Source organism: Carassius gibelio, chromosome B7 (genome assembly GCF_023724105.1).
Source record: "Carassius gibelio isolate Cgi1373 ecotype wild population from Czech Republic chromosome B7, carGib1.2-hapl.c, whole genome shotgun sequence".
In the NCBI taxonomy this organism is placed as follows: domain Eukaryota; kingdom Metazoa; phylum Chordata; class Actinopteri; order Cypriniformes; family Cyprinidae; genus Carassius; species Carassius gibelio.
Window position 1 is genome coordinate 15,889,403 of NC_068402.1, and position 27,575 is coordinate 15,916,977.

Genomic DNA, 27,575 nt, shown 5'->3' on the forward strand with positions numbered 1-27,575 from the left:
CAGCTTGACACCATGTGGGAACATCTAGATGACATATCCAGTATTCCCAACCTCTGTCATTAGTCTCCATACTTAAGACATATGGGGTTAGCGTGACACACACCCAGCCTCTGATTCAAATCCCATTGTGGTACTCTCAATTAAACCAACATTCATGACACGTTTTACAAAAGAAAAAAAAGTTTATTGAATTATTAACAACTGTACATGATCAGTGCTGACACAGTTTGCTACATACTTTGGTGTGAAGTTGAAAGGTTGTGTACTGTACTCAAGTGGGAGTTTGTTGTGACCGGTTCTGCTGTGGTCCCATGAAGTAGACTCCAGTTCCCAACAGTTCAAACGGTCCACAATTACACAAAAATGGTTAGCCAGGATCAGGTTTAAAAGAGCCACTCTTTTCTCTCTCTCACGCACACACACTTTCACACCAAGCTTCCACCAAAGTCAGTGCAGGCAATGAATATATTCATTAGAAAACTGGCTCAACTTGTACAGAAATGAATCCCCAATTGACTCCAATCTCTCAAGTAGAAGAAGGTTTACATCAATCTGTGAGTGAAAACAAGGCTGCAGGCTCAATAGGGTGGAGCTCTACAGCAAAAGCAAGCTGTCAATCACTGAGGTGAGTCATATCCCATTTCAACAACAGCGAACTATAGTGGGGCCGCTTATGGGATCAGTTGGCAAGTTACTCATCGCAATGTGCGATCCACGCCAAGTCAGCATGTTACAATCACACTTCATTATCTGAATTCCTCTTTCCAACAAGACGCCACACAATGTAAAGGGCACAGAAAAGTAGTACAGTTAGTCATTCTCCAAGTTTAATATCGCTGTCAATTTACAAACATCTCCTGACTCTCCTCTGGGCTGTTTCCGTCGCATTCTGACTTCCGCAGGATTCCAGTCTGATCCCATTTCCATGAACAGCACATAGGCTCAAAAAGCAAACAAAAGAATTACTAAGATCAGGAAGGGGTTTTCCACAAGAGCCTTTTAGCAAATGGCCAGCCCAGAGAGTGTACTTACAAAAATCAAAATTAAAAAGTGTGTTCTAATCTACATTCATCAAGCATTAAGGACATGAGGACAAAGAAACCCATCACAAGTATATCAGGACATGGAAATATATATAATTATATATTTATAAAAGTTCTTTATTACTCCATATATACACTTTTTAACAAATTGTCCAGGGAGCAGGAGGCCAAAACTGAAGCACTGCTTCATATTACATCACAGATCGTTCACTTTTTGTTCAAATGAAGGAAAGAAGGTGGGGGTGGGGGGACTATGGAAGGAATAGGCACACACAATCCCATGAGCAGACCGAAAGCAAAGGCAGACAATAATTTTTACATTAGTGCCGTCTGGAAGTCCTTGGGACAGTTTAACATGTTTCTGCTTGGATCTTTAGAGGACTGCTCCAAGTAAGAATCCAGGTGCGCAAAAAATAAAAACATCTGGGAACTGATCCCAATGGACCGACCAGTTCCTAACCTGGGTTCCTACTATAAAGGAGGAAAAAGTGGAGGAGTGATCCCTTGAATCCATTAAATATGAGGCCCAATCAGAAACTCCATACATAGGTCTTTATATCTGGCGAAGCAGTGAATTTAGTAGATCACTTCATACACAGTGGCCTTCTTGTCTCCAGATCCTGTCACAATGTACTTATCATCAGCTGAGATGTCACAGCTCAGGACAGAAGACGACTCCTTGGACTGTGGAGGGAGGAAAGCAGGAAAACGATTAGCTGACATGATCAAACAAAGGCTCAGTGACATCATAAACCACAGAGCAGCATGTCAACATCACTCCCTTCTAAATATTAACTGAAGCATTTAAGCCACTCTGGAAGGCAAGTAGGTGTGTTGACAATTGGCAACGTATGTGAGCAGTGCAGAGTTGTGTGATTTTTGCCTGAAGCAGGGAGACTTAAATCGCTCAAACAATTTAATGGCCATCTTTTAAGGCTATGGTTACACAACAATGATGTAGTTAAAAACTGAAATTTTTCCCTTGTGTTTTTAAAAAGTTTCATGTTTACATGACAATGTTTTCAAAACATTTGCATTTACACATATCTGCGAAAACAGCCAAAAATGCAGCTGGCACTGTCACCTTGTTAGTAAATAGTACATGTTGCCATATGTATAGATGTATTTCCACTGTTGGTTGTAATATTGGTGGAGTAAATCCACACTTTGCTGAAGCGTTAGCAAACTCTTGAGCAGCAGCAGCAACATATTTGTTCGCGATTACCTTTAAAATCGACACACTGCACATGTCTACATACTTAACACCGTTTTCAAAGATTCCCGTATTGGGTGTTTACATGGAAGCGATAACGGTGCCGTTTTCAAAAAGTTGCACTTTGAAACCCGTTTTCAAAAATATGCTTACATATAGAGATGTTTTCAGACCCCAAAACGGCATTGTCGTGTAAACAAATAGGCAAAACGCATAAAGTTTCACGTTTTGGGCTGAAAAAGTTGTCGTGTAAACAGCCCCTAATTGAATGTCAGCGAGAATTCCCCTCATGTTAAACAGTATTAATAGATTATTATGTCATGCAGCTGGTAAATGCAAGAGTGGGAAGGTGAAGGATGTTTTAAATTTAATTAAGGTAATACTGCCTGCATGTCACAATAGTAGACTAAATTATAACTTTTCTCCCCCCCCAAAAAACTAAGCACAAATATTGCTAAGCAAACGCTCACCAGTAAACAGAGCAAACAATATGAAAAACCTGGAGTGGAGTAGCAGTTGACTGAGTAAAATGGTTTATTTATACATTTCCCTTCACCTTTAATTTTTATTTAAGTTTTAGTCATTTTATTTGTGTTATTTTAGATTTTATCAGATATATATTTAAAACATTAGGGTTAGGGAATAAAACAATGTAATAGCTTGAAACTTTAACAAATACTGATTGAAAACTGTAGCTGCTCCACTGTTTTTTTTATGATGTCCATTTTTTTGACAAGGCCATTCAGAATGACACCTTAACTTCCTCAAACTAAGTGCTAAGCTTTTAAACTTGCAAAATGTGTCAACAAAGACGTCATTTTATGCATTGTAATGGCCTATTGTAAAAGCCATCACTCAAACACCCCATTACAACAGGAATAAAAGTCCCAAAAGAAAGCCTGAAAATAGAGAATCTATGAATCTCACACTACAAATCACACAAACACACAAACACACCCCCACTGTATTACGGTCTGCAGCAAGGGGAGGGAATAAAGTATTGATCGACATACCTGGAAAATGCTGGCACCATAGGGAGTCCTCCAAGCATTCAAGAGATTGTCCTTCCCAGTGCTCACAAACCATTTACCTTTAGGAAATGGAACAAACACACATGCACTAATGGGTACAGAGTCAAGGTTGATCTAAATGACTTGATTCACTACAGCTCGACTTATTTGGAAGTAGAGTGGGCCATTAAGAGAAAGAGAGAGAGAGAGAGAGAGAGAGAGAGAGAGAGAGAGAGAGAGAGAGTGCTGGGGGTGGTACAAAGTGCAACCTGGCCCCGCTAAAATGGAAAAACACCACCGAATACTAAAGTAAGACTCCATGCAATTGTTTTCCAATGTCATGTCTCAGATATATTTTACAGCAAGTCTAATGTTTTTCCACCCACTTATTCTCAGGTGCAAGATACACTACATACAAGGTGAAGTAACAGTGTCTTACCACAGTAGGCAAATTTGAGGGAGAGGACACAGCTCTCATGCAGGTGCAGCTGGTACTTGTCAGGCTTGGTGTGATGAAGCACCTCCACATTACTGCTCTCCATTCCCACAGCCAGCCACTCGCCCGTCGGACAGTAGCCCAGAGAGAAGATCTAGATGAAAGCACAAAAGCACAAAGCCCATCACAAACTGATCGAAAAGCGCCGCATAGACAATTTATGCACAAACACAGATTTGGACTTTCAATACATAATCAGAATTAACACACTTATTCAGCATGGTTCAGCATAAGAACCAAATCAGCATATTTAGCATATTTTAAATAGATTAAAAAAGGCTTATTTTAAATTGCAATAATATTTCACAATGATATTATACATTACACAAGGTTTATATATGATTTTTGTGTGTGCAACATTTACCTGTGAAGTAAAGTCATGCTGCTGGAGCTGTCGTCCCTCTCTCAGGTCCCAGGACCGTACGGTGTTGTCCAGTCCTCCTGTCCACAGTTTGGTGCCATCATGGGAAATGTCTATACAACTTGCACCATCTGTGTGGCCCTGGAACTGCCTAATTACATGAACAACACATATACACATCGTTGTTTAATGCATCTCTATCCTCAAAGAAACACTACTTCATGCAGCATCACCTCACATGATTCCTACCTGACAAGGGTTTGGTTATGAAGGTCCCAGACAGCAATATTTCCATCACTGCAGCAGGAGAAGCAGACCTTGGCATCAGGGCTGATCGCCAGCGCATAGCAGGCCGGTGCAGAAGAGGTGAGCTCGGCTTTGATACGGGGAGTCTGAGAGGCCAAATCCCATATGGTCAGAGTGCTGGCTTCCCCTCCAACGATCAAAGTGCGGCCATCCGGAAGCAGCTTACAGGAACGGATATAGTTATCCCTGTTCTGAAGAGAGAGAGAGAGAGCACATGTTGAGAGACAGACATTTTTCGGAATAATGCATTAAAAGAGGATAAAAAAAAAAAACAATTTTACAAGAATATGTACAAATGTCCCTCTCCAGCCCCTCAATAATTAGGCTGAAGAGGTGAACCATTCTAAATGGTAGGGCTGGAAAGCAGCTGTTCAGATCCCTGTTATTTGCTCTGCCTCTCTAAATCCTGTCTAACCTGTGTTTATCAAGGTTAATCGAGGAGGAGAGTCGGCCGATAAGAGGGCACAGAAAGGTAAGTGGGTAGGGAAAAGCTTTTAAGGGTTTTGAGTTGCAGCACCAGGATGAAGCACATTTTCAAATTAGCAGGAGAATTCTAGACCTATTCCTGGGGGAGATCAATAAGTTCAGGCTTTCAGACAAATTAAATCACTTTATAATGGCCGAACAGCTCATCAGATACACTGCTTTCTGCACTATGGAGCTAGCACTAGGACATGCACACACAAAAAAGCAAGTAATGCAGACTGAGGGGGATAATAGAGAGCCATCATGGTATTTTCCCCTAGAATAACTATACATATCCTGAAGATTGGTTCTTTATTTAGCATGGGGATTAAAGGGAGGATAAAGATTACAAACTAACATGTAAAAAAAAAAGTGAAACAGTACTTCAGAAATGATAATTCTGGTCATGTGTGGACCGATTAGACAACATGAATTTTTACCAGACAGTCGAGTTGTGAGACAGGACTCTTGCTGCCGGGCTGACTGATATCCCAGATCTTCACGCAGCCTTTGCCACCAGTATAGACGTGCCGCGTGGGGTTGCTGATGGTTACGGCACACACCACCTCACCGTGGCTGAGTGTGTTGATCTGACGAGCATGACGGGGAATGCCGGGTCCAATCAGAGCATCTGGAGGAAAAGGTACTGGTTGCATCTGGCCATCTGCGCTAACGTGGAAGGAGTAGGCCCTATTTATCAGAACACAAAAGAATGGGATAAAAGAATTGGAATGATATTTTCTTAGATCATAAATGTCACTTTTGATCAATTGAATGCATCTTTGTTGAATTAATGTATTCATTTCTTTCAAAAAAAAAAAAAAAGTATTCTAACAGTAGCATATTATGCATAGTTTGAGCTCAATAACAGCACTTACGGTTTTCCTCCAGGTATAGAGGTCAGACTTGTCGGCAGACCAGGAGCACGCATGTGGGGATGAGGATCAAAGCCCGCCTACAACACACAGACATCTTAGTATCTTAGCATTAAAGCTGCAAAACCAACCAAAACTGTATATGTAATCAAAGAAAATAAAGACAAGGTGTCTAACCATAGTTGATCGTCCATAGGCAGCAGCGGCTGCGGCACTCATCTGAGGAGAGATGTGAAGGCCAGAGTAAACACCCGGATTGGTCAATGAGCCGTTCATCTCTGGATGGTGACCCATCATGGCGAATGGAGCCCCATATGGCGCCGCAATCGACAATGGTGTACGTAGAGCAGGTGCTGCTGGGAATATATGAAGAAACAAAGCCAAAGTTGAAAAGCTTTGAATGCATGCATACACTTACAGGTTTGACTGGTTAGCATAGCCCCATCATTTTTTCTTTGGCTCCAGATTAGCCACACAGCATTACAAGCTCAGGTGGCTCAAAAATATGGTCAAAAAGTTTCAAGAAATGTGAATGCTTAATGAATGGATATGTTAAAAAGTGCACATTTACTACTTACTCAGCGCTTCCATGCCTGGTGGTTTTCCGGGAATGGGCCTGAGCCCAGGGGTGTTGCTGGTTCCTGGGGTGGGAGCATCGTTGCGTGGGGTGGGGGTGTTGGACTTTAAACCTGGGGTGGAGGACTTGTCGTTCTGAAAGATGAAGGAAAAGAGATGGAATTAACTGAGCTAAAGCTACATACCCCAAATGCTCAAAATCCAGAGAGCTCCCTCGCACTAATCCAGTCAAACACTGACAGCTCATTATAGAGAAGGAGGATAAAGCTAAACTTCAGACTGAACCCTTCCCCGAGACCTCATCCTCTCACTCATCTTTAATCACTCTCTCTTCTCTCTTTTCTCCTCTTCCCCTCTGAGGCTAGCTAAGCGCATTGAGATATTAGCCAAGGCTAGCGGCTAAGCCGCTGTTTGTCTGACAGTAGCTGATGTATTCATGTTACGCTTCAATTTGACATTTACACTGCAGCAATAAAACTGAGGAGAGGAAGAGGGTTTTGCAAATGTTCAGAGACTGGACACCATAAATGCCCATCTTCTATTCCTTAACACTTACATGTGGGTGGTCCTTCACTTTTGAGGAGGGGGTGCTCCCAGAGGAGGCAACAGAAGCCGGGCTGTTGGGGGCATCTTTCTTCAGCGCTCTGGCCTTGTCAAGTCCATTCTCAGGGGGAGAGTGAGAGGGGCTGGCCCTTGGAGTGGCTGGATCCTACAGTGGGAAACAGAAATGTCACATACGAAAGAGTAGCAGTTCTCCAACCAAAAAATGGGAAACAGCTATACTAGTTTTTACCTCGTTGGACACATCAACGACCAGATCATCACTTTTGTCACCATCACTGTCCTGTAGTGTATAAACAACAGTTAAATACCAGAGTGATCAAAGAAAATAATGGATTTCTAAAATATTTTTTTTGGCTAAAACACAGCTGGCTGTAAAAGTTGGCAGTATGAACAATCATACATTTCTAGCATGTATAGACAGTTACATATACACACACACACCATAATATACACTACCATTCAAATGTTTGGGGTCAGTAAGAGTTTTTAGAGTTTTTTTTTCCAAGTCTCTTATGCTCAAAGACTGCATTTATTTGATCAAATATACAGTAAAGACAATAATATTGACAAATACTATTATAATTAAAAATAACAGCTTTCTATTTTCAAAAGGTTTGTAGGACTATTAGACAGAAAGCAAGCACAAAAGAACTAAACAGAAATATTGTGCAACAATGTAAAAGTATTCACTGACACTGATTAACCTTGCTAATACTTGTGAACATTAGTATATTTTTTAATAGCAAAAAGAACATGACTTAATTAGGGATGTACAATATCTCAGTATCGTATCATTCAGAGATCTGTAATTATTAAATATTTAACAGTGCAAAATAATTTCCTCTATATTTTCATTTAGATTCAGTTAAATGTAATCTTTAAAACATTAATTGAACAGAATGTCCATTTAAAACAACTGATTTCTGTATGTGGGGCTGCATTATAAATATCGTACATATCGGCTCATGTTTTCCTTCTCCTCCACTCTGCGTTTCTTCGGGTCCAAACTGTATTCTGACGAGCCTCTGTGTTTGTCACTGGCCCTCAGGCTGTCTGATGGTGATACTGAATTATTCTGCTTGGACAAAGAAATAAAAAGTTGATCAGCACAAAATCACAAATAAAAACATACCACTTTGCACTTGATGACAATACCAACACTTAATGTTACCCTGAAACAACACTATATTTCCATAATAATATAAACATTTTGCACTTAATTCAAATCAGGAATTCAGGATCCTCCCTCAAAAGGTGTCATCTTGAGAAACCCAAACTGACAGAACCTTTCAGATATCCTGTAGCATTCATATATTTACATTTGTGGGTTTATTACATTTCAAACAAACACTGCATGTAGGAGCGTCTCCCTTAAAAATATCCTAACAGACACTTTTAGGTTCAGCTCATTAGCTGCAGACAGCCGGTTATGCTCATGATGGCCCAGACTCACAGCAGCACAGATTCACATATCAGAGGCCACATGGGGCCACCGGCGGCTTTGAACGAGCCATGTGTGTAAATTCCTCGCTCGTACAAGGTAAACATAGAGAAGTGAGGGGGTTAAGCCCCAGGCCTTGTTAGATCACCCCGTAGTCCCTGGCATGGAGAAAAGGAGAGAGCGTGGGGCTTGCCAAGGAAGCAAGCCCAGGCCCCGTGAAGCAAAGCAGGCGGGACAGCTGAGCAAACTATCCCTGAAGAGTGAGGCCTCTAAACCAGCCTGACCACACCACACTTCAAACATTCTGGGCTAACCTCGCAGCCCTGGGCACCCTGCACTGAGCATTAAACAATGCCAATGCGCCAAACTGGACAGCAGGGTCAAGAGAAAACTGATCCCTGCGGCACAGAGGGGGGAGAGAGAGAATAACACAGTGAAACGCAAACACCAGACCAGAATAAACGGCCCCTCACCCCGAGAGTTAACCAGGCGGATGACAGCTTGCTTTCCTACCCTCCTGCACATGCCCACACGGACTAAAACACAGCAAACAGCCATCATTTCACCACAACGACTGGGCCTTAAAAGAGGGAGTCCATGTATGCCTCTTTTACTCCTCAGCCCACTGCCAAAACCACCTGTAGAGCCACACAATTAATTGAAATAAAAGTGAAATAGCAATATGGCTTAGAGCGATTATCAAATTGTAAACGCTGTGATTGAATTAAAAATAAATATATGCGCAGGGTGTTTTAGAGGGAGGCATTCAGCAAGCAAGCAACAAGTGGCTTGGCTTTTGGCTTTCTCTCAAAGTGGTTTGTTCACAGTAAATGCTGAGTCCCACAAACTACATCTCTGCGTGAGCTATGAGTTTGGGTCACTTACGTTTATTTAAAAATACAAATACCGACCAATATTTTAAACATAAATGAAGACGGCCACAATAGTAAGTATTGTAATTTTACAGTTCTTCTGTAAAATAAAATTATTTGTTATTTTACAGTGAATTACAATAGTAATATTTTGTTTAATGTTATAAATTGCAATAATCAAAATTTGACATCGTGAAGCCCTTCAAAAAAATAAAAAAATAAAACAGCAAACCTGGAGCCTCCATTCCAATAACACCAATTCTTATACAATATTAATAATAGTAATAATAAAAAGGGGCAGCTGGAGCTACATAGCCCAGAATGCACCAAGAGTGGCAGTGGCTGAGTGACGCTCCCTCTGTGAGCATGGCTGGGCAGACGGGCACCATCTCTGGGCCAGAAAGTGTGGCACTGCCAGTGCATGATCTCTGTGCCAATCCCACACTCATGAAGAGAGAGTAGGAGAAACGGATGAAAAGGAGGATGTGGCTGGGCCAAAGGAAGTGATCTCCAGGCAGAAGGAACTCCACGCTCTCCTGGAGGCGACATAAAGGAATCCCGGTAGCTTAAACCCCACTCACAAACACTCTACAACAATCTCAGTGTTGCTTTTGTCTGCACTAAGCAACCTATTTCTCTCCCCACCCCCTTCTTCTGCTAATCCAAAAGTAATAAACAGACCTAGACTGCTCTCTCCGGCTGACGGGAGCGTGTATGTGTGCGTCTCAGCTGCGGGTTTAATAGGCTGACCTTTTAAGACAGGCATAACGTGACTCAAGCAAAGTCAGAGCAGTGCTATCAGATGACCCCGTGACAACAGGAAGTCCAAGAAGGCAGAGAGCAGGACGGCCTCTGCTGCACGAAGCACTAATCATCAGCAGAGTCTGATTTCTGCAGGCATGACTGCACCCATTCACACTGCTGCCCATTCAACACACACAAACTCTATCGCCAACTCAAACCTTTCTGCATATCCAGTTTAAGAGGCGAAATGGGGCAATCCAGCATTTGAGAGATAGGGAGGACTTTCAGTTGTTATAAGAAGACTGCAAATAAACATTTGACATTGGACAGAACAAGAGCTGTGGAGCCAAAGAGCCAAAGAGCAGTTAACAAAACTGAAGAAAAGAGGCACAAGGAGAAACAAAAAAGGCGGCAATGAGATATGATTGAATGAGTCGAGTTTATCTGAGCCAGGAGCCGCAGACATGAAGAGTGGGTAGGGACAAATCCTCTAAGATAGAGAGTCAAAGTCTTTTTTAATTGTGATGAAATTATAGCACTGCTAATCCCTGGCCTGTGCTTTTGTGCATTTTTTACCTGGATTAAAAGTAGGATTATACAGCAGGCTCCCCTCCATTTTCTTTTATTAGTGTGCCCTAATGCTGCCTGCTCTGCTCTCCTCACGCTGTTAACATGCCGATGACTCCCCTCTTCATCAAACACCAGGAGTAGTTCAACAAAAAATGTAATTCTGCCACAATTTACTTCATGTCACTTCAAACTGTTTGAAGTTTATGGAACACAACAGGAGTCATTTGTGATGCGAGATGTGAAATGTAGATACATGATGCCCAAAGCAGTTTTTTGGGGGGTTTTGGACAGGTAAGGGAAATGGTTTGTAGAGCCTTCTCTCTAAAACTCCTTAAGATCAATGTAATTTACTTAAAATTTAAGACACAATCATGCTGATCCACTTTGACAGATGCCAATGCAGCATCTAACACCATGGTGGTATGTGTACACCAAGAAAAACGATGCAAACTGCTAAATGAACCCATATAGTGGTTATGTGTAAGGAACAGACTGAAACTGAAGTTCTGCATAAAAAAGCAAGTAGAGAAAGACATGGAAAATCAGAAAATGACAGAACTCACTGTGCTAGATTCCCGCTCTTTGTCCATGGGAGAATGATGAAGTCGTTAAAGAAACAGATAAAGAAAAACACCAAGTCAGCATTTACATTTATTTTCTTACCAAAGCATGAGTGTAGCGCTTCAGAAAATTTGTTTTTGTTTTCTCTTCAGTGCACACATGCATTACCTCTGTGCTCCAGGTCATGGTGGTTCTTCTCGTCTTTGACTGGCAGGTGCGCCTGGCTGCCCAGAGCTCCCAGCGCCAGCAGACCTGAGCCTGAGCCCGTGACTGAAGGGATGCCTGGGGGCTGCAGCCCCGAAGGGTGAGGGGGCAGCTGGACCGGGGGTCCATGAGCAGCATGAGAAAGGTGTTGAGCCTGGAGCTGCTGCTGCTGTCAACACACACATATACATCAAGTGGGTCGGAGGGAAAAGGGATATGAACAGCACACACTGAATAAAGGTGACTGGTTAAGCCCCTCTCACACAGGACGCATGGAGAGGAACATTAGCACCCTAACACCTCCATTAGTGGCTGGATCAAAGCAGGACACCCTTCACAAGGACATGCCCTCCTTGAGCTCAGCAGGAACAGCTCACTCTGACACATTCTGCAGATTTCTAAACATGCACTGCTCTTAAACTACACTACTTAACATGCATCTTTTGTAACAAATCAGAAATACATAATCTTGTTACATCAGCTTCAAACTGAATTTTTACACACTCCTATCCAATACAGTCAAGAAACAATATAAGGGTGCTTTCTGGTATTTGTTTTCTGAGCCAATATTATGTACACACATTCATTCACTATAGTGTATGTGTGTGTAAAATTATATATATATATATATATATATATATATATATATATATATATATATATATATATATATATATATATATATATATATATTTTACACACACACACACACACACACACACACACACACACACACACATATATATATATATATGTGTGTGTGTGTGTGTGTGTAAAATATATATATATATATATATATATATATATATATATATATATATATATATATATATATATATATATATATATATATATATATATATATATATATATAATACACACACAGTCAAGTGAGTTAAGCAAAATGTAGGTAAACATCAAATGAAAGGTATCCACTACAGTCACCTCGCAGCCCATTCTATGTTTGTGTTAATTTAATAGCCTGTAACACATGATGTCAAAGCAGTGGCTGTTTACACCTGAGAGAGGAAGGTGTAATAATGCAACTGAGGAAATCAGGTAAATGTGTGTTGCACTGTGTGATTATCTTAATTCCATCTGGATTAAACATTATGTTGGTCAGTGCTTAATGTCTGTTAAAAAATAAAATGCATATAAAGGCTTTTATTTGAGTGGCTTTTTTTAAATTTTGGATATATTTTAATCTCTTTCATGTGAAAAGACTTAATATGAATCCAAATCACAGACTTGTATAATTTTATACCTCAATTCCCACAATTGTACACAGTAATTATAGAATTTATCACCAGACCAATTTTGCTGGATTAACGGTCCTGTGACACATACATCCCATGCACAAGACCTTCCCAAATCTACAGTAGATAGACATGCCCATATTAGTAATAACTGCAAAACCCCAAGTCTGTCTACATCAGTACTTAACTAATAACCAATCCAGTCCATATTAGCACTTTAAAAAAATTATATTTCAAATAAAAAAACCTGACATACACTACCATTCAAAAAAATGTAGGGGTCAATATGTTTTTTCTTAAAACTTATCAAAAGTGACAGTAAAGACATTAATACGTTACAAATATATTTCAAATAGATTCAAGTCATTTCAATAAAATTTTAAATTGGACAAGAAATCAGCATATTAAAGTGATCACAGAAGGACCACGTGACAACAAAAACAAATCTAGCTTTGCCATTAACTACTGTATTAAAATATTTTTATTTGAATAAAAATAATAATAAAAAATAATTTATCAAATTAATCCAGTCTTGGTGAACACAAGAGACAAACAAACAAAAAGAACAGTAGTTCATCTAAATAAATTGTGAACAGATAGTCGTTAATAATAAGATTTTGTAAGCAGAAGATTTAGCTTTAAATAAAAACAATGCATTCAGTTGTTTTAAGCAATCAAAATATGTATCAAACATTTTATTGATGTAACAGCAGTCCTGCAGTGGTCACCTCAATGTAAAGAGGGCTCAAATATATCATATAAATTTATGAACCTGTGTGAACGACCACTACTGTTCTCCCAGTAAACAGCCATTGCTTTGACACTAATGACTAAAGGAAGCACAATGCAGAACACACACACACACACACACACACGATAACACGGAAAGGCATTAGTGTCTAAAGAACATTGAGGTCTCAACTTCACTTCAAAAAGCCAAATATAACACACAGAGGCTGTCTTTAGCACTGACCATCAGAGCAGGGTAGACAGCATGAGGCTGCTGCTGATGAGAGAAAAGAGATGAGCATGTCATTACACGCTCACAGTGCTCACTCATGAATAACACATCACTACTTCACAAATCCACCCAGGCACATGAACGCTGACCGACACTATTTCAGCAATGAAGGGTGCTTTTGTATCCAAATGCGTGTGTTTCTAACCTAATCACAGTGCTGAACACCCTAACCGTCCTAGAAAGACACAATGATCCCTACTAGTCTTCTAATAGCATAGTAGTGACAAATATAACTGGCTAAACATTCGCCATTATAATTATCATTCATGTTTTGAGTCAGACTGAGGCCATTATGCTGCTAGTGTGAAATCTGAAATGCAAATGAACAGAAAAAGCATGCAAAATGGATCTGGTGTTCTGTATCTAAACAAAAGGCAAACCAGCAGCAAACCTATGCCCCTAAGGTTTACATAAAAAAAAAAAATCTGTATGTATATCTGGGCAGCACGACTTGAGAAAAAAATATTACATTGTAGTTTTCCATTATAGTTTAAATCAGTTTACAATTAAAAAATATATATAACAATAAATATAATAATGCTAAATAATGATGCTTAAGTGTTTTTTTTTTTAAAGAAAAGATGTCTCTAATATTACTATTATTAATATTACTTTGTGGTTGATTTGATCAAATCACAGCCCTAGTATGCATATATATGCCAAAAAAATAAACAGTATGAGTAGAGCATACATTTCGAGATATATATTCTAAATATTTTTTTTTTCCCAAGTGTATGCATTACTCATACTGTTGGTTTACGGTTGTGGTTTTTTTTGGCACAGCTACAGCATCATTAACATTAAAACCTTGTCAGCTGTAACTTATTAGCAAAGCCACAGACATGTACAGCACTGTCACTTTAACAGGTCAGTTTTACCGCAGACTAAAGCTTTCGTGGGCGCCTCTCTTCTCTTGCTAACCCACTTATTTGCCTCCACCCCTCCCTGTGGATATCACTCCCTCTCAATGTCTCTCTCTCCTTTCACAATCTTTCTCCTCTCTTTCTTTCTCTCTCTCTATGTGTGTGCCAAACACTGCTGGCTCCTTATTAACAGCGAATCTTTAATGACCCCCCTCCCCCTCTCCGTCAGGGCACACAGATTGATCTCCTGCCATCTAACCAGCCAACAAATAAAAGCTTGTTTTTTTTCCCTCCCAAGCCTGTGAGGATGTGTGTGAGTGTGTGTGTTAATTCCTGCAATAGTACGGCAAGTGTCTGCCTGACTACATCTATTTATCCACCATCATGATGACCATGTGATTGCTAAGTGTGTGTGTATGTGTGAGCAGAAGCAACAAGCCCTGCCCCCATGCCTCCCCCACCTCTTGCCAAGCTGCTCTGCTGAATGGCTAGCTGTTAAATGATGGAGCCCCATCGACAGTTGCATTCAGGCAGATTCGAGGAAGCAATTACCTTGAAAACAGGGGTCAGAGTCTTGGCTCATTTGCCTTAATTGAATTCCAATATCTGGCTCTGGCTGTCCCGACCCAGCTCAGGACCTCCTACCCAAAAGCCCAGCCCAGGCCAATCAAAGTTGGATAGCCACACTCGCCACATTAACTAATTTAACATCCAATAAAAGTTTGATTTTAATTACTTATTAGACTTTAACTAATAGTTAGACGTATTTTATTACCATCTTCTAAATTATAGAGAATAAGCTGTGATAATGTGAGAATGGTTAAAGGTGTCTGATTAAATGTAGGTTTGACTATTTAATAAATGAAGTTAACCAGCTAACGTTATACATACTATTTTGGTTTCTGTACCCAATATAAAAAAAAAAAAAAAATGTACAAGTGCAATAAAAATATCAGTATCTGTAGTAGGTATCGGCAAGTACCAAAAATAAAAGTATCGGTATTGAGCAAGTCCTGGAAAAAGTTGTATCGGTGCATCTCTAGTGACAATACAGATTTAATCTTTCAAATACTACAGTATATCTGGACAGAAAGATCAAGTATACATAATTGTGATGTAAGGGCACTTCATTTCTTAGTCTACTGACCAACAGAAATGCATAATTTAGATTAAACACAGCATAACATTATCTGTTATTAGATTAGAATCAAATACCAACTCTAAATCACGTGTGTCATTATTTGACATTTTCCTAATCAAATGCTGTTTATACATTGTGCAGTGTTTCCATAAAGGTAATATGAGGTACGTGATTGTCTCTTGCTAAGCATTTAGCCATTACATTCTAGCACAAGATTGGCACCACAATTTATTATGCTAACCCAGCTCTGGAGCAAAGTTTCATACTCCAGGTAAAAAGCGTTGCAAACCCCACTTCTAAAATACAAATGTGAAATACACCTTTACTCAGGGTTAAAAGCGGGGTCTAAAATGACAATAACCAGGGGTTAGGCACAATGTAATTAGCCTAATACAGTAACCGGTTAAATTCAAGTAAGGTTTGTGTTGCCCAAGTCAATAGGAAGCTTCTCAATACTCCTTAACACAAGCTCTTTAAAGTATTTAACATGGCTCATCACAGACAACCCTGACAGAATTAGACTTCTCCCTTTGTGTGATCAAAACAAGAGCTTAACAACACAAGCCTAAACATGTTTTCCTCCACATGCCTCTCAAGCCCGGTTACAAACAGAAACACAAAGAGACAAGCGCTACACGCAAAAATGAACACAAGTGGCACACACTGAAGAGACAAAAACAACAATGGCATAAAAAAAGCAAACATCATGGTGGAAACACATGGCATTACAAATTAAAAAGTAAAATCAGACCATGAAGGGCAAAGGGCAAATCTGCAGCAAGAGACTGATGGGACTAAGACACACCAACGATCCTGATCTGCGCCTTGAACAAGTATAAGCATCTCTGGCAATCATGGATTTGCCCTCGGACTGTTTAAGAGTGGTTGAGGTGATAGGTGTTGGATTGAAGGTTTTACATGGAGGATTACATCTGATACATCACCTATAACCCAAACCCCGCCTGTGGGAGTAGGCTAGTTTACCTTCTTTAGGAGCTAATTTGATCTTTATTGCTATATTCTATAAATCCAATTGCCATTTAGGAGCCAGGCGGGAATGTATTAGTACACAGAGCTGCATGTGTGCAGGTTTGTCCCTAGCCCTGGTCAAATGAAGGAGAAAGAGGGGTATACACACGGTGAGAGGCAGATTGGGAAGTCCACGTACCCCGATGATGGCATTCAACTCTGTCATTGTCACTTGCTTAGCACGTTCAACAGCCTGCGCAACCTGCTGTTGGTGCTGGAGGAAAGAGAAAAGACAAATCAATAGGCTGAAAATTTTCATGGGCTAACAGAAATAATGGCACCAAGATGGCTTATTTTATGAGCAGAAATTTTAAATATTTACCTCTTGTGACAAGAAAGGCATGATTTGAGCAAGAATCGCATTTAGCCGTTTGGCAATCTCAGTCTGAAATAGAAAAACAGAGACATACAAACAGTACGGTTATTAAATGTTGTCAGCTCTTCTCTAATCACTCAAATGTACTTAATTCACGACAGCACTCTTACGTTACTTTCACATTGCTGAATGCTCTAATCAAGCCTCGGTGCATCTAAACGAGGCATGATGGGATACCTCCAAAACTACCACTGATTAATGAAGTAAAAACTTCAGAAACGTCTGTCTTCGCTGATGTTGCCATGTGTCTGACTCGCCGTATAATGAACACGAGGTGATTTGAGCACTGATATGGTGTGTGTGTGGCTCACAAAGCCGAATAGTGCTCCAGAACACTGCTACTGAAACAGATCTGGCCAAATTCACAGCTCTGCCAGGCCAAGATGGGCAGAAGGCCTGCGGTGCCCATCTGGCCAAGAGATGGAGAGAGGGAAGGAGGGGTGGTGGGGGGGGGGGGCTTCGTCTGGCCTCAACCATCCCCCCACCCCCTCATTACCCAGACAGATTATTTCATTAAGATGCTGAAATATGCTAATGCTGATTTGGTGCTGGGAGATTAACGATGGCAATACTGAGCAATTACCATTTTTCCCCATGCTCCCATTCCAGCAGCGCAGGAGGCAAGGAACCGGAGCCCTACAGCAATATTCAAAATGACTTTTATTGATATGGAGAGACGGACAGGGTAATCAGCCAACATGCTCTGGTTCTCCTGCATTACTCACGGCTACCTGAAGCCCCCAAGAGCTATATTTCATCATGAGCTATGCTAACGCTTCAGAATGAAAACGAGAGAAGGGAAAGGAGAGTGTGAGGGAGGAGGGAGAGGAAGTATGGGGCGGTGAACAAATTGATTATAGGTTGGAGCAGATGGCCCAGCAGGTGAAGGAGGAGAGAAATTTCTCTCTTTCTTTCACTGCAAGCCACATTCCGTTCATTTTTTGGCAGCGTGACCTCTGTGCCTGTGGGAGGGTGCTGACCCTGGCACTCTGATGGATTCGGTCTCTCTTTAGAGCGGGTGAGAGTGGATGAGTTCTGACCTGTAATGAACTGTCTCTAGGGATGTGAACAAAGGATCTAAGCCCTCTCCACACCCCTTCAGAGTCACTGAGCTATTAATGCTCTCAGCCCAGATTTGCTACACAAACACACACTCCTTTGCAAAACAAACACGTACAACAACCATAATCTGTTGGTATCTAACTAAAGTGAAGAAATATTCGAACATGAATACGCTGCCTGTTCTCATACGCCAGCAATAAAGTGAGCTTCTTTTTTCCATCGCTTCACCCCCCTGCCCCCTCCCCTTGGCTTCCATTCCCTATGCCACTCTGAGGTTGCCACAGCAACCGGTCCGCCCCTATCTCTCCCTCAGATCATTATGTAAATTGGAGCTCTGCTTGACCATAACAGGCAGTAAAATCATATTACGCGCACTGGGGCAGGTCATTAAATTGAATTTTCGGCCTGTCGATCAGATCAACTCTGCAAATTAATGTGGGATGAAAGGGGGTAGATGGAGGAGGGGGTGGGGGGTTAACGGCTTCTCTTTCATGGGTGAGGTGAAGTGTGTGTGTATTAAGAGAGAGAAGACTGGGAAACACTACCCTTTTGCCTGAGCCAAAAAAACCCTGGTGACTGTCCAAAGGAGAAGATATTCCACAGCAATTATCAGAAATGACTTTCCCACTGATATACGGCATACGACTTGTTAGTACACAGCACACTGTGTACCACAGAATCTAAATACGGAGAGCAGTAAGCACCTGCTTTAGCAAAACAGCTTCCTGTTGTGATGCCGGCTTGAATCAAACAATGTGGCTTGTGGTAAAATATCTACATTTACAATCATAAAAAATAAAACACTTTAGGGAAGATAAGATACAAGGGTTAAGCTCATGAAAACAAAAAATGTTTTTGCATCATGATACTACAAAAATGCTTTAATATTTTTTGCATTGTAACACTAACTCACATTTTATCCTCTAATTATCCTCATTTTATCCTCACATTTTAAACGCTACAAAACAAATACTGTACTGTCATTATAATAATTATTATGTTTAGTTTTTTTATAAATTTAGAGTGAATTCAGGGAATTACCAAACAACAAAACAGCAAATAACAATAATACATTTAGAGGGGAATAAAATAGTAATTAAACTGCCACAATGCAAATAATCTTTTTCTTTCCTGACCTGGACGTCTTTTGTGAGATTTAACGTTAACAGACTCCATAAAAAAAAAAAAAAAAAAAAAAAAAAAAAAAAAAAAAAGCCAAAAGGACTTGATTCAGAATCACTTTACACAAACCTACAATCAACATTGACCTCAAATTAAACCCCTGCACCATGGGATAAGAACAGGAAGCGCAGTATTGCAGAGTTCCAGAGGCGTACCGTAAGCTACTAGAACAGCTCCCACACAGGCTGATAAAAAAATAAAAAATAAGGCGCAGGGAGTGAAAACAAGGCCCTTCAGCAGAGAGAGGCTTTCTGCACAGCTTCACAATCCCAGGTGCTCAGTGCTGTCAAGCAGCGTGTGAAGAGCTCTCACACACAGCCCTGTCAATGGCACGCCAGAAGCCATTTACCTGTTGCTGTGGGTACGAGCTGAGTGCAGCGAGACACTGATGAGGATTAAATATGCTGCAAAACAACTGAACACTGAAGGAGAGCCACTCACTGACAAATGAACACACACACAGACCACTGCACTCTCTCCATGACTCAATGAACAATTACACACAAGATAGAGGGAAAGTAGGGAGCGAGTTTGTACAGTTGAACTTACATTTACATGCTCACTCAAACATATACATTCTGATGACAGATGAAGCCATCTTCACGGATAAGAGTCAAGACAAGTTAACAAATAAACCAAAGCACTCAGTGGCATTCACACACTCGAGTTCATTCCTTCTCGCCTGACACAGGCTCCTCTAAACCTCGGCTTCCCTCGGGCTGAAAGGCTGCATTGAGCAGCAGCCGTCTGTACAGGGTGCCTCTCTGTCTTGCCCTCGCTGCATTTGCAGCACAAATCCTGTTGGAACCGTTTAGTGATGTTTGTGTCTCTCTGTGCATTCATCTGCTGAAGCCGGACACAAAGGACACAGACACGACCACCTGGTTCAGTGCACAGAGCTGAGAGACAGATGTGACCCAAACTTTATACACAAACACACAACAATATCTATATTCAACAATGAAGATGCAATGTGGCAAGTAGCTTAAAATGTCCTATAGGCTTACATTTGATTACTTAAAATTAATTCTTAAAGCATTAAATAATTAAAACAAATGCATTTTCAGCTAATATAGCATATCAACATATTATAATGTTGTGATGCCAATTCACTATTAAAGCAATTGATTTCACAGTTTATTTTTGTCTGGACAATTTTTTTTTTAATTACAGACCTTATCAGGCATTATGCATGGATTATTAGTGCAATAAATTAAATGTAACAAAATAAATAAATAAAAAATTAAAAAATGCTAAAGAAAATGGTGGGTTTTAAACTAGAGATAAACTGTCAGAATAAAATATAATATAACTCTGTCTGCATTCTGTTAGGAATCAACTGGCCTGCCATGATAATGCGGGCACATTTTGTCACCACTAGACATCTCACTCACATGTACACAAACACTTCTGAAGAGAGACTGCAGTGTGCTCCGAGTCAGTTTGCTTTGGCTCAGAATCAAATCGACCATCATCACCTTGGCAAACAATTCCTGGAATCCTGAATCAATTATTCATCTGAACAAGTTCCCTCCCCGCTGCCAGTCTCAACCCCCCTCCTCATTCTCTTTCACCCTTTTAAGGCCACAGACTGAGCTTCACTTAATGAATCTGGCTTAGTGGATGCACACACAAAGAACTGACCAAATACGGCCACACCAACGATAACACACACACAATAGTTCTGCATTCATTCAGCAGTGGGCACTTCAGGACAAAATGGGGAAGAAAATGAAGACAGAGGGAACTGTGTTAAACACAGAGGGACAGCAGATCAGGGGCCTCTGAGGCTCAGTAATTAAAGGGCTACATTGACAAGCACAGCCGTCGACTTCCTGCCCCCACACGGCCAGCCCTCCCCTCATGACCGTAAAACTCATCATCCTGCCCTGAGGCTCTAACGTACCGCAAGATTAGAGCTGACCCTCGCACCACTACAAACTCTCGAGTGTGTTTACATAAAACGGTTATTTAACACTAATTCGAATCTGGTGGATCCTGAAAGCACATGACAAATCTGGCACCTAAATGCATTTTCCTCCTTTTCCCTTCTTTCCAAAAGCACTACATGAAGGGCAGACTGTGTGTTATCAGACTGCTGTCATCACTAACTCCAGAGAGCAGGGAGTCCATGCTCCGATGAATAATTCATGCGTTTGAGTCCACTCAGTCAGAGCCCTATTGATAAACAAAAGAGAGGCTCTGAAAAAAAAGCCAGTCGATTAACCTGTTTGCGCAAAGCCCCTGTACCTTCCCTTCCCTCCCTTTTCATTTTCTCTCTGTCTCTCTCACAGCTGGAGATAAGTGCCTGGCAGAACCTTTCAGAAAATGCAGTGTCTGTGAGAGAGAGAAAGATGTGGCCCAGACGAGCGCGCGCGCGCACACACACACACAGTCGGAGTAGCTGATGGATTGTGCATGCTGTTACAATTCACCACCCTCACACTGATACCATTAACCTTGTGAGGCCTCAGGGTGAGAACCATAAAAGGCCTCTTCAAACTGAGCTCTCCTCATATGACTCATATGACTATACATCATATCACTTCTAATGACATTGAGAGATAGAGAAATAGAGGAAAAGGGGGTGTCGCCTGGTATCTCTTTTAACATGCATCAATTTCTTAACCTCACTTGTTTATGAAACCCCAATCGATCAGTTGCAGAAAAGAAAAAAAAAATACCGGCTGACAACAATTAGGACTGCCTGTGCTGCCAACCATTCACATCAATTACTTAAAAGAGGTTAAATAACATTTCCTGCTGGACACTGCTGACCTAGTGACCTTTATCAGGCCAGGCCTCTATCTTTCTCTTGCTTATCCTTTTATTTTTAGTTCTGTTGTGTGCAAACACCACTTTCTGACACTTATTTATAGGGGCAGCATAGGAAACAAAGAAAAAAAAAAAGGGAACAGAATCGGGAAATGGAATCAGACTTGCAAAAGCCAGATTCAACCATGCACTAATAACTATGCCTCTAACTACCGTAATCAATTTAATCATATGTATCACTACTCAAACTGTACGTTTGCATGATTTTGTGCATGCACCCATTATAATATCTGCAAGAATCATTGCATGTCATTATCATCTTTCTGACCAGAAGTATTGGTCTTGTAAAATACAAATAATCCCACAAATAAAACCCACACAATGTACAATAAAAAGAATATGGGGTCCGAGAAGATCACATACCTGTTTATGCATTTCAATGTTCAGCCCATAGGACATCTCATAGTACTGCAAGAAAAAAAGGAGAAATGCATTTAGCAAACAATAGTGTTACGCTATTGACTGCAGTAGTGAAGAGTATCACCTTTATTATGCACCCAATTTATTTCCTAGTTTAACACCCATGAAAAAAATAAAAAAATAAAACACACAGCTAGGACTCAGATAATTGCCTGATTATAGGAGTAGAGAGCAATGTTTATGAATCTCTCTGGCAACATTTGTTTAGTGGCATTTACTCACTACTAACATTCATGAAAGCACACTTCTCATACCAGTTACTGAACTGTGGTTTAAAAATAAACTATGCAAAGATTGACAAATAAGCATCTCATCCACCATTATTTACTCTCCCTTTCCTCACTGTTCTTCCATCTCTAAGAAACATTTATTTTCATTGAAAATTTCATTTCAGTTCCATCATTGGCATCTGTCAATTCAAGAGAAAGGTGGTTTTCTATACTCAAAATAGCCGTTCAGACTATGACCATCTGAACAACTTCTGCAAACATTTTTTTTTTCTCGGAGCGTGACTGTGTATTTCATTCCGTTTATCTAGTAGTGGACTTTTTACCATTCGGCATTCCTCCGAAAAATAATATTTAACAAAGGTGCCGGCATGTTGAGTCAATATCTGCTGCATGTTCAAATAAGATAAGAGAGAGTAGAGCTCGGTTAACACTGCTCAACCTGTGCATTATTACATCACATCCTGATGGAATTCCGTTTCCACTCACTGAACTTCTAATAAGAGGCGTTCAGCCACACTAATATTAGTGTAATTCCTGAACCACACACAAGGGTCAATATTGAGCGAGACTGCAATCATCCTGAAGGTTGATAACGTTTCATGTGAGTCAGGTCTCTATGTAATCTAAGACAAAAACAACTACACAAACCTCCACTGAATAAATGCATACATTGGTTGATTTTTAATTCATTAAGTGACAAGATCTGTGTTGTTTACATTCACTGCACATTATCATCATAAAATTATTATTAAATCTTGAAAAATTATTTACAATGGACTTGTCTCTTAAATGCAGTTTGTTCCAAAAATCCAAATCTGATTAAACGGAGCAAGTCTGCCTCTCTCTCACACATAGAGACACTCAGCACCTTGAGTCAGAGTGAATGGAACAAGCAGTAACACCCTGCCCAAAACAGACTCCAGGTATTTCACAACAAATAAAAACACCCACGCTCTTATAATCTCAACACTGATCCCCCAGTGCAATCAATGCAAATGCTATCACACAATAAATAGGGGCAGTGGATACTAAACACCAGCTCAGATAGCTAGCTGGTGACCCTATTGATGTTGTCAGAGAAACAAAAGATCAACAGATAGAAGACGTCGGATAGAAAACCAACCACATCTTGCTCTTACCATGACATAATGTCGCTGCATCTCTGTCTTCTCATTGGCCAGTTTGTCATACTCCACTTTAAGACTTTAAGGTAGAGAGAAAGATCATTATAATGAGTTTCTAGTGTTCCTGAAAAGCAAAGCCACTTAAAGATGCGGTCACATACACAAGCAACTTATTGACATATGTACTTTTGTAGGGACAATTACATATACAAATATTAAACTATAAACAAACAGTTACAAAACGCACACACACAGGTAGGCCTATATTATGTACAATGTTATAGTGACTATCCAACAACTGTGAAGTTTGAGGTTGCACTGATGCTGCATTAGATTTAAACAGAATAAAATTAGCATCAGAGCCGCCTCAGAGTCTAGTAACAGGTGTGAAATGAGTCATCGCAATATTTACCTGTGGTACTGAGCTTGAAGGAACTGGAATTCATCTTTGATCCTGTCACAAGATTCTGCTACAGTGAATTTGAAGCCTGGCTGACCGGGCTGGTGAGGTGCCTGAAAAAAGTATATATAAATAATGTGAACTGTTGCAAAGGATAAACTTAATGTTAGGAATATAACCCAACCAGGCCACTGATGCAGTATGCGATTACTCCAACAACAGTTTTTAGCATGTCATTGTACCTTTGAGTTCCTACCACCATTACCAAAAACAACCTACGACCTTCTCCATTACTCCTTTTACGGCAGTTCATAGGTCTCAGGTTTTGCTTTCACTGTGTTTTTGAGCAAGTCATGGGTATAACCACGGGTGTCAATAACACATTTCATGCTTCCCGATTTTCAGGGAAATGATATTTCATCGGAGCTGAACTGCGGTTTGTCAGAAGTGCCCAGACGCTCCCTCGAGCTCGGCCTGTCGGTGGTTTTGAGCCTCCAACACTCAGCAGCGGGTCGGCGTGACACCGACGGGTCACTGCGTCTAAACAGCCCCGGAGAAAAACCAGCAGCTGACTCCTCTCCTTTCATTTTTTCTAAACGTTTTTCCGTTTTAAAGTGAAATGAAAACATACTACTGTTCAAACGCAAATTAACAGACGTCCAGAGGAGTACATCCTAGTTTGGTTTGTGCAGAAATAAAGGACCGAGGCGATGGAGACGTCACGCGACACAATGTGCTCAACGGTGAAGGAAAACGCGCTTTTGCGCGCAGCTGCCTGAACACAATGTATCAATATAATTTATGTTACTCACCGGATGCCGGCCCTGCGGATACATCTTGAATGTATCCTTTCTGAAGTGAAGATCCAGGGATGTGGCGCTCTTCAGTAATCCGAGTAGATGAGCGAGAGCCCGTCGGTCACCCCTCCCTGCACTCGCGGACAAACAAAGCCCAGTCCGTCCACTGCTTCTCCCGCTCTTTATACCCGATTTAACTTCCTTATCCTTCACACACAGCCAAGGAACAAGACAGAAACATTGCGCGCTGGCTCATTATCTCCAATAAGAGTCAAGCATTGAGCTGCGCGTGCTGTAAACACAGAATAGTTGTGTAGAGCGAGTCAAACACACATTTGCTGCTTGTCATCTGCGCTGCGAGCTGCGACTAACAAGCTGCTTATGAGTCTTCTCGCAATAACAAGATTACCTGACTGCTGTTTGCTTGAATTTAACCCGATAAGACATCAATCAACAGAACCCACAACAATTTACAGCAATTCTTAGATAAATTGGTCAAAAATTACACTTATTCCGTTTAGCACAATGTCGAGCCTCGAAGTAAATACAGCAATTGCAGCTTTGCAAATTACAAAACAGGAACGGAGAAAATATATCAAGATGTGTGTTGAATTAGCTAAATAAACAGTCTGGATTACAAGTGTATTCTTTTGAAAGTTATCTTCTGCGTTACCTTTAGTCTCCATAAAATCCCTTTCCACGAATGTAAATACAGCAATAATTCCTTGCACCGAGGAAACGTCGAAGTCCTCCACTCGTGACCTTATACGAGCAGTATTAGGCGCTGGTTGGGAATCAATCCCAACCCTACAAAAGCAACGCCAACAATCGCTTCGAGAATGTTTTCCTCAGTTAAGACTCGGTTCTCGCTAGAACACAGTTCGCAGTATTCCCGCTGTTGGTAAATTCTCCCAATCCCTATTTGCTCGTTTGTTTAAAAATGTCTGATAGTGAAAAGTTTGCCTCGTACGTGCCAGCCGCTCGCAATCGCTTTGCCTAGTTTCTCCAACGCTCGCAGTACCACACACAGACTACCCACTGACACGCGGGCTCAACTACCGCGAGAACAAGCCAACGCGACCAATCAAAGCTCGGAAAGGACTTCACTGCGCCGACCAATCAAACACAGGAACCCCACGTGGGGCACGTCTGTTCCCCGCGTGCTGATTGGCCAATAGAAATCTGACCTCATGTTCGCCATTTTGGCTCTAAATAGGTTGCTTTCCCCGTAGACAAACAACTTACATGAGCGACGATTGTTCGAAGTCTGGCCACCAACTGAAATCTCAAGAGATAGATTGTAGCCTAAGAAATACATATTACAAGCGAAATTGTCTGTTTCGCTTCTATTCTTTTTATCAGCATGACTACTGCGGTTTCAACGAAAAGCAGTGGGGAGTTGCATTAAATCTGATTATACGTGCTTTGACGTTTCATAAATAAGGTTTTAATGCCATGTTTTCAGTACACTGCGAATCCGTCGCTAATGTAGAATAATATGTGAGCAGTTGATCGACTGATTTGAGCCAAAACATCCATCAAATGTCCTGTTTTATCCTTTCCAAGGACGTCTAGCACAGTGAAGCGAGAGGGACCCTCATTGCCAATGTATAGTTATGCTACCGATTTTGAATGTAACTCAAATTAACAGCATAATCTGTGAAATCAGCCCTCATTACTTGATTCACGCTGTCTGCTCAGCAACACCCTCCATGCCCACGTCTGTGCCCGAAAAAAAACCCAGCCTATCATGTGTTGCTCAGACCCACGTGGGGCGTAGCTCCGCGTTCTGCGCCTGCTGACCAATCAGAGCACTGGCGTGTATCTGATTGGCTAAGAGCGACACGGGTTGTCAGTTCGAGACCTAAGTTGTCAATCAAACCCACGAGGGGTAGAGCGCTGACAAATGCCTGTGCCTCTCAGCCTCCCGCCTGCGAATAGTGCTTGGAATGGCTGCTTAATTAGCTTCGAATGGCTTTTCCTTCCAGCTCAAACAATCTGTCACTACCATGTGGTAAAAAGAGCCCCGCGTAAAACAAAAGAGGGAAAAGCTAGTAGGGGCTAAATATCAGTTTGATTTTTTTTTTCTATGTATGCAAGTCGCATTACCACAAAACAAAACATTTATTCCACTCAAAGGCTGGTTCATCGTAGCCAACTGTTTCTGGCTTTATTTGTTTTCTCCAAATAGGGGTGTAATCTAATATGCTTAATAATCCTCTATGCTTATTTATTTATTTATTTTAGATCATAAAAAAGCTATTTACGTATAAAGCGTATAATCCGGGTAACCTTAACATGGAAGTTGGAATGTACTTTTTAAACGGACTAATTGGACACATTTAAGATGTTTGCACTCAGGGACTTCAGGTCATTTCAATACAAAGATCTGGGAAAAAGCCAACCATTGTTCGATTAAACTGTAAACTTTTGTCCATCCCATTTGGGAGGGTTATTGGCTGGAACAAATGTCTGGAGTGGAGCCGAGGATAGAGCATGGAGTCGTAATGAGCGCCATTATTGAAACACCACTGCTCT

The 27,575-nt window shown here is 40.9% G+C and overlaps 1 protein-coding gene across 13 annotated transcripts; it reads right to left on the reverse strand.

The window, feature by feature from the left end:
• Positions 1-162: 162 nt before the first annotated feature.
• On the reverse strand, positions 163-26,737 carry LOC127961527 (transducin-like enhancer protein 3-B). Of its 13 annotated transcripts, none has more exons than XM_052560694.1 (22): positions 26,717-26,737; positions 25,053-25,244; positions 24,253-24,353; positions 23,856-23,919; positions 22,430-22,474; positions 16,934-16,996; positions 16,721-16,825; positions 13,531-13,563; positions 11,266-11,470; positions 11,100-11,116; positions 7,865-7,984; positions 7,139-7,189; positions 6,902-7,054; positions 6,348-6,480; positions 5,947-6,125; positions 5,773-5,849; positions 5,335-5,584; positions 4,373-4,620; positions 4,127-4,274; positions 3,706-3,856; positions 3,270-3,346; positions 163-1,727 (listed from the first exon to the last, which is right to left on the reverse strand). In XM_052560694.1, the coding sequence occupies exons 2-22, from the start codon at positions 25,074-25,076 to the stop codon at positions 1,620-1,622; spliced, it is 2,352 nt and encodes a 783-aa protein (XP_052416654.1). In that variant the 5' UTR covers positions 25,077-25,244; positions 26,717-26,737; the 3' UTR covers positions 163-1,619. The 13 variants fall into 13 exon arrangements, with proteins under 13 accessions (XP_052416654.1, XP_052416658.1, XP_052416656.1 ...); XM_052560698.1 differs by lacking the exon at positions 26,717-26,737 and adding an exon at positions 25,711-26,094 and having other exon boundaries at positions 13,531-13,560; positions 16,751-16,825; XM_052560696.1 differs by lacking the exon at positions 26,717-26,737 and adding an exon at positions 25,711-26,094 and having other exon boundaries at positions 16,751-16,825.
• Positions 26,738-27,575: the final 838 nt, after the last annotated feature.